The following is a 7,898-nucleotide window of genomic DNA, read 5'->3' on the forward strand; positions in this document are numbered from 1 at the left end:
AATGAGTGGGAGAGTGTGGGTGTATAAAGGAGCATGCCTGGAAGAAAGAGGATCAATGGGGTACAGTCCACCCAGCGGCACCCCTTGACCAACCTCCTTCCAGCCTATGTCAATATCATCATCCACCAAGATTTACTGGGAAGTTACTAAGTGCCAAGCACAATGCCAGGCATGAAAAAGTACAGGTTCTTTTAGATCTATAAATGTTTGGAGTTTACAGGGACTCACGCCATACAGTCTGCCATGTGGATCCAGCCTCTTTAACGACCATGCCACCAGTTGGCTTTCCCAATTTTCAAGAGAAGCTGACAATATGATTTTTTGGGTGAAATATCCATGTTTTTAAATGTCAGTAACCAACCAAAATAACTTTTAAAACTGTGAAGATTACTGTAACATATTTGAGACCCAAATCCAGCAGACAGCCGGTTTTCAACCTGTAGGCGAGAAAAAGCCACTGGACAGTCTTAAGTAGGAGAGTGACAAGGTCAAGTGTGCATTTTAGAAAGAACATACTGGGGGCAATGGAGAGGATGGGACAGGGTTGGTGCCAAAATATTCAATAAATCTCCCAAAAAAATCTGATGAGGTAGTCTGAACAAGGAAGAACTAAAGTAATGGATTCAAGAGTAACCAGGAGGTCAAATAGGTAGGAGCTGGTGGAATTATTGACTGTTGGCTGGAAAGGAAGCAAGGGCCATCCCAGATCTAACCTGGGCATTTGGGTATGTGGATAGAGAACAGAGAAGGAGCAGGCTAGGGCCCTCACCTTGATATCCTCCTTGGTGAGCCTTGGCCAGGCCACCTTCTCCTTCCATTTCCTCACAAAGCAAGTAATGGAGCGGCCAGAGCGCTTGTCCTGAGAGTCCTGGCAAACAGAAAACCTCTTTCTTAGGGTCTGAGTTTTAGACTGGATCTCCAGTTAACTTGGGCAGCCTTTTCATTCAGACCTTACTGTCCCACTCCACACTTACCTTGCAGTTCACCTTGGCATAGAACTCAATCTCATTGTACAACTCCACTCCATCGGCATTCTTGCAGCTGAGGAGACAAGGAGTGTCAGGACATGTGGGAGGCAGAGGATGGGGGCATTAACAGAAGGAAAGCCAGGCTCTCCAGAAGGGAGTGCTACTACCTGAACACAATGCGGTGATCCTCAATGAGCACATGGACATCTGTGCTGTCCTCAACACAAAACTCCATGAACACATACTTGGGCCTGTCGTACCACAGGGTCCGGGCATGCTGCCTGAGGAGGAGTTGAGGTGGGGCTTCATAGGGGTGGGAGAAGGAAGACTGAGGGCATTTGGGAAATGTGGAGGTCGAGGTCAATATGGACAGTTTGATGCTATACTCCTGTCAAAGTGGAATTAAATGATACAGAAGGGGGTGGAGGGACCAGCAATTAACATAATGGCTATGTCGCTGGACTCCCACATACTCAACCGTGGTTGGAGTCCCGGACCTGGTGGCTTAAAACTCACGACGGGCACGTGTGCGTGCATGCCCAAGATCCTGAGAGGAGGAGAAGGGATTGCAGCATGGCCATCTCCCCTGGGGGGGGTGATTTCTCGCTTTCTATCTCTCTGTCTCTCTCTGTCTGTCTGGCGAGTGCACGCACCCTATAGCAAACCTCCCCACCACCACAAAAAAAAAGAAGTGGAAAGGAGTGTTGGCAGCCGGCGGGTGTGGTGAGAGGTAGGGAGTTAGGGAGAACATTCAGGTCACACCTCCCCTCACCCTGCAGTCATAGAGACCTGGGATCTGGGGCTCCCATGGGGCCACGCAGACCCTGGAGCGCCCAGGAGAAGAAGCGGAAAGGGTCAGGGGTGGGAAACAGTATCCTGGCCGGAAACACTCACCGTGCCATGGTGGCTCCCGCTGCAAGCAGCGTTTGGAGTCCCAGGCTGGGGCAGCTATCTTTAGATCCGGGGGACGCCCCCAGCAGCTGCCTCTCCTTATATGGCCAAGGGAAGGGAGCCAGCCAAGGGATCAGCACTCCGGAGAGACTCTGGGAGAGTTTACTTTCTGCAGCCTGACCACTCTCCAGAAACGTACAGATTAGGAATAGACAACCCACTCGCTGGGACCACGGCAAGAGCTGGACACAGAGAGTAATTTGTCCTCGGCCTCATCCCCTTGTTCCTCCGACCGCGGGTACTCAGTGCCTATTCACAATAGGCGCCAAATTAAAAATTCTAGGTCGGAGTTAAGTCTCGGGAGAATGCGGGTTCTTGGGAACCTCGGAACTGCAAGCCCCGCCCATCGCCCCGCAGAGTTTCCCAGCCAACGCGCCGTTGCCATAGCAGCAAAGGGGGCGCGGCTGACGTGCAACGGCGTTTCCGGGAATATGGCGGCTATCGAGGCGGCTGCGGAGCGGGTAACGGGGGTGTCGGCCGTTGGGCCAAAGGCTAAGGACGAAGACGAGGAGGACGAGGAGTCGCTGCCACCGTGTGAGGCGGTGCGCTGGGCTCCGGTGGGGGCAGTAGCGGAGGCCGGACCTGGAGCGGCTGCGTTTTCGGAAGAGGCGGCGGCGCAGTTCCGCTTGCGCCAGGTGGTGCGCGGGGCGCCGGCGGAGCAGCAGCGCCTCTTGCGCGAGCTCGAAGACTTCGCCTTCCGCGGCTGCCCTCACGTTCTAGGTTACGAGGGGCCCGGGGACCCCGCCAGCGACGAGGGCGACGGGCTTCCAGGAGACCGGCCACGGTTGCGGGGCGAGTACCAGGTGAGCTGCTGGGGCCGGGGGACGTTGGAGGTGGCAATGCTGACGCGGACGGAAAGGAAAAATGGTGAGAGAGACATCCGACTAGGTGAGTACGTGAGTCAGAGACGAGGAAACTAGAGATGGTTTTGCGGGGCCCGCTGCAGAGCAAGAGGACAGAGAGGCCTGGGAAGCGAGGGTGAGAGGTGAGCACTGAAGGTGTGGAAAGAGAGGTGCTAGTATGTGATGATGTGAGGGGCAGAGAATGAGAACGGCCGAGGCAGTGCTTACTTCATTCATCCTCCTGGGCCCACAAATACCGATCCTGAGCACTTCCGCTGATGAAGTACACTCCAACCCGAGACAGTAAACACTGGCAAGTGAAAGGAAAATGAGTCGAAATCCGTGGACATTTAGATATAACCACCTGAGCCCGCGTTCAGGAATCTAGGCAAGGTCTTTAATCTTTAGACTCTAACTGGCTGAGAGCTTTGGTGAATTGCAGGGTCTCGGAAATTTTAAAGAAACACAACTCTTGATTACATCAATTTGAATTTTATTTATTTATTTGATATTTTTGCCGTATGGCGTATGCAGTCGCCAGAGAGGCAGAAAGCAAGAAATCACCCCCCCAGGGGAGTATGTCCAGGCTGCAACCCTTCTCCATTCTGTTGAGATTTTTGCAGGGCACACAAACGATGTTTCAAGCGGCAGAACCGCGGTTGGCCACATGGGGTCCAGGAGTCTAAGCTTTAACCACTATGCCACCTGCTGGTCTGTGAATCGGAATTTTTTTTTTTTTTTTTAAGAGATTTTTGCTATAGAGCCCATGCGATGGGCAGAAAGGCAGAGACAGACAGAAAGTGAGAAATCACCGCCAGAGGTGATATCTATGCCACAGTCCCTTCTCCATTCTCCCCTTGGGATTTTGGGCCCTCGTGCACATATACGCTGAGTGTGATATTTAAGCCAATGGGTCTGGGACCTGAACCGTGATCTACTAGGTGGGAGTCCAGCGACATAACCCTTATGCCATCTCCTGGTCCCATAAATTGGAATTTTTAAACTCCTCTCCCATCCTGTTTAATGATTAGATATTCTGAATGAGGTCTACTAGCAACTGACGAGATCTGTTTGTTTACATTGAGAAGTAATAAAACTATATATACAACAGGAAGAAAACATTCCCTTACAGGCTTGAATATCTGAATGTGCACAGATGCAGGTAGCTTGTTAGAAGTGCTGAGACATATTGTCATTTCAACACCTTTTTATTTTTCAGGTTACAACACACACGTGGCTTTTTTCCCACTTAAATTGATTTTAGCTGAGAAGATTTATCAGTAATTATTGACTTGTGTATTTTATTTTGTACTGTTTCCAATACTGTGTTCACTGTTCACCCTTCTGTCCGCACAGCCACAGTTCCTTAAGTAAGGAGTAGCCACCTCAAATTGCGAGACTTGAGGACTAGAAAGGCTAGAATTCTGGTGACCAGACTGTGTTCAAGAGTGAGCACCACCAAAGATTGTGTGTGAATATGGCACTCTCTTTCTGTTGTTCATTTTTACTTCCAGAAGTAGCATATCACCATGGCCAGCAGGCGCCATGGTAATTAAAGCACTGGATTCCTGCAGGTTCATATCCTGGACCTGGCAGCCTGGTGCAAGTGTGTGTGTGCTTGCCTTGAATCCAAGGAGGAGACTGGAAGAGAAGGGATTACAGGATGGCCATCACCCACAGGGGATGATTTCCCATTTTCCCTCCCACTCTCGCTGTCTGTGGAGAGCACATGCACCCTATTACAAAGACCTAAAAACATTTTTTAAAAAAGTGCTTTATGCACTTGGTAAGCAGCTGTAATCCTTTTTTTTTTTCCCCCAGAGAGGTTTTTGCTATAAGGCATGTGAGCTCGCCAGAAAGACAGAGAGAGAGACAGAAAGCAAGAAATCACTCCCCAGAGGGGATGACCACGCCAAAATCCCTTTTTTGCATTCTCCTCTTGGGATCTTGGGCACACACGCACATGCAAGCCACCGGGTCCAGGACTCGAACTGTGGTTGACTACATGGGAGTCCAGCAACATAGCCATTATGCCAACTGCAAGTCCCAGCAGCTGTAATCTTGTATGCATATATTGGCATGTGAACAGGTAGAACTAAACAAGACATCTTTGAACCCAATGATTTATTCCTTATCAGTTCCAAATTTTCTTAAGCCAGTGTTCCTCTTATTGTACTTCATGTTGGAAATTATTTCTGTTATTTCCTGCCTCGCACAGTTTTTATTGTTCTCACCTATTAAATTTGATTGTTCACTCTAGCAAATAGCATACTGTAGTTAACATGGTAAGTGACAGAGTGCAGCAGGTATAGTCATGAAACAGAGTAAGGATTTAGGGCTGGTTTATGTCTTCCTTGGCTTCATAAAGTTGGGACACAGAGCGAACAAAAACAAATACTTATTTCCCCAGTTTTTTCTCCTTGGGCTGGCAAGACAACTTCTTCCAATAAGGGTTCATTGTTTGGAATTTGGCATTCTGTGCTTAATTCATACATACAACACAAATATCTACTGAGAGCTCATGTTGTACAGTGCTAGGCATGGGGGAATTCAAAAGTCAAGGCTCTTTTTTTTTAAGCACTTAAAAAAAATTATTTATATATTTGTTTGTTGTGATTTTCAGACCTCCACATCCAGGACTTGAACTGTGGTTGACCATGCGGGAGTCCTATGCCTCAACCATCACACCACCTGCCAGCCCCAAGGCTCTTGTCCTTAAGGAGTTCTTAGACTAGTGAAGACAGAAGCTTATAAATAAATAGCAACAGAGCTAGAGTAGAAGTGTGTGCAGAAACAGAGACAGAAATGGTTAGTTCTGCCTAAGGAAGTCAGAAAAATCTCTTAAAGGACAGCTAGGCCTTCACTGAATAGAAGTGGGGGATAGGGTTCTAAGAAAAACAGCAATACTTGGAAAAGACTGAAGAAGGCCTAGCCTTAAAAAAAGCTTGCTTTTATATTGAGCAAAGTTAAAGCAAGAAGGTTGAGGGTTGCTTTTTAAATATTTGAATGAAAATTAATTTGTTCTTTCTTATTTGTTCTCCCTCATACCCACTTCTGGAGGGCTTGGTAAGTACTGTTTTAAGGGTTTTTGTTTTGTTTTGTTTTTGTTTGTTTTTTTAAAGAAAGATTTTTGCTATAGGGTACGTGTGCTCGCTAGACACAGAAAGAGACGGAGAGAAAGTGAAAACTCACTCCCCAGAGAGGATGGCCAGGCTGCAGTCTCTTCTCCTCCATTCTCTTCTTAGGATTTTGGGCAAACATTCACACACACACACACGTGTATCCAGCTTGAGTTTCAAACCACCAGGTCTGGGACTCAAAATGCAGTTGACCAGGTGGTAGTCCAATGCCATATGCACTGCACCACCACCAAAGGTTAACTTTTAATACTCTATAGACTCAAGTTTAAAATGCAACCATCAACCAACCAAGTATTCACCGGTTTTCCTTTTTGTTTGATATCCAAGAAAGGCAAGGAAGAGCCAGTGTTTGCAAAAACACTTGCAGGATGTATACATTACAACCTGAAAGGTTGCTCTTTTTTTTTCTTTTTTTTCCTTTTTTTTTTTTAAGGTTTTTGCCGTAAGGCACATGTGTTTGTTGGAGAGAGACAATGACAGTGAGAGGGAAAGTGAGAAATCACCCCCTCAAAGAGGATGGGTACACCACAATCTCTCCTTTATTCTCTTCCTGGGATTTTGGGCACACATGCACATGCCTTACCATGATCTTCAAGGTGCCAGGTTTGGGACTCAAACCACGGTTGGCCATGTGGGAGTCCAGTGCCTTCACCACCACACCACCTGCTGGCCCCACCACTTGAAGGATTTTTAATAATTTAAAAACAGAAACAACTTAGTGGCCAACAATGAGAAAAGTCACTAGTCAGAGAAACTTACCAGATATTTTTTTTAAATCCTTCCCACTCCCATTACTTGGCTTTGGTATTTTTTATTTTTTACTACCCCATATATATTTGAGTCTTTGGATTTTGCAAAAGTAGCTTACAATGCAACAGAGGGGTTTTGAGTCTTAAGAAAAACTGGTTATAATGTATACAGCCTTTCTCTACACCCTTATTCTGATTCTTTTGGAAAATTTGACTACACAAAGTATTTAAGAGTTGTGCTATGGTAATTGGCTATGACAGATGACATGTTTAATTCTTGGGCCGGCAGGTGGCGTGGTGGTTAAGGGTGCTGGACTCCCACATGGCCGATGACAGTTCAAGTCTTGGATCTAGTGGCTTGCTTTCTCACTTTCTCTCCCTATCTCTCTCTCACTCTGTCCTCTCTGGTCAAATTAAAATAAAGAAAGAAACAAAGTTAAAATCATTATTTAAAAAAAAAAAAAAAGACATGTTTAATTCTTGGGAGGCCGTCTTAGCTAAAATAAGTTGTCTCAGGCCAGCAGGCAGTGTGTTGGAATTCCCACATCGCTAACCAGTTTGAGTCCCATGCCTGGTGGCTTTCTTTCTCTGGCAAAACTCATGTGGAAAAAAAATAATAATAATTAATTCTTTAAAAAAAAAAATAAGTTGTTGGGACCAGCAGTTGGCATGATGGCTATGTCGCTGGACTCCCATGTAGTCAATCCTGACACCAGTGGCTTAAACTCACGCTGGGCACCTGTGCGTGTGTGCCCAAGATCCCAAGAGGAAAATGGAGGAGAAGGGATTGTGGCGTGGCCATCCTCCCGGGGGGTGATTTCTCGCTTTCTGTCTCTCTGTCTCTCTCTGTCTTTCTGGCAAGTGCATGTGCCCTAAAGCAAAAACCTGTAAAAAAATAAATAAATACTAAGTTGTCTCTACCCTATCTAGACTTCTTTTTATTTTTAATAATTATTTTTATTTAACTTTATTTATTTATTTATTTATTTAAATTTGACCAGAGTGGGACATAGAGAGAGAGTGAGAGAAAAAGCAAGCTACCAGGTCTGTGACTCAAACCACAGTCAGCCTTGTGGAAGTCTAGCACCCTTAACCACCATGCCACTTGCCAGCCCCTCTAGGTGTTTTTTTGAGGAGAAAAACAGTATTAACAAAAGGTCTCATGGCATTCTTATCCTATTTCCAATGAGAGACAGTTACTTTCTTGAAGAACACATTTAATAAATTGTTCTGTATGAAATAATTATT

The 7,898-nt window shown here is 46.2% G+C and overlaps 2 protein-coding genes across 4 annotated transcripts in view; one reads left to right on the forward strand and one right to left on the reverse strand.

Moving 5' to 3' along the window:
- Window positions 1–1,934, reverse strand: part of PTGES3L (prostaglandin E synthase 3 like) — an 8,095-nt gene extending 6,161 nt beyond the window's left edge. Inside the window, exons 1-4 of one of the 2 annotated variants that reach the window (XM_006156080.3) lie at window positions 1,863–1,934; window positions 1,136–1,249; window positions 975–1,041; window positions 770–868 (exon numbers count right to left, since the gene is read on the reverse strand). In XM_006156080.3, coding sequence (XP_006156142.1) covers window positions 770–868; window positions 975–1,041; window positions 1,136–1,249; window positions 1,863–1,870 — 288 coding nt within the window. In that variant the 5' untranslated portion in view covers window positions 1,871–1,934. Of the gene's footprint in view, window positions 1–769; window positions 869–974; window positions 1,042–1,135; window positions 1,272–1,862 lie in introns of both variants that reach the window. The other variant, XM_014590721.1, reaches the window with a different exon arrangement.
- Window positions 1,935–2,208: 274 nt separating this feature from the next.
- The window catches only part of RUNDC1 (RUN domain containing 1), a 16,578-nt gene continuing 10,888 nt past the window's right edge, over window positions 2,209–7,898 (forward strand). Inside the window, exons 1-2 of one of the 2 annotated variants that reach the window (XM_027774795.1) lie at window positions 2,209–2,722; window positions 5,822–5,827. In XM_027774795.1, the coding sequence (XP_027630596.1) occupies window positions 2,225–2,722; window positions 5,822–5,827 (504 nt within the window). In that variant the 5' untranslated portion in view covers window positions 2,209–2,224. The remainder of the gene's footprint in view (window positions 2,723–5,821; window positions 5,828–7,898) is intronic. The other variant, XM_006156081.2, reaches the window with a different exon arrangement.

This window comes from Tupaia chinensis, unplaced genomic scaffold (assembly GCF_000334495.1).
Source record: "Tupaia chinensis unplaced genomic scaffold, TupChi_1.0 Scaffold000477_2, whole genome shotgun sequence".
NCBI lineage: Eukaryota > Metazoa > Chordata > Mammalia > Scandentia > Tupaiidae > Tupaia > Tupaia belangeri.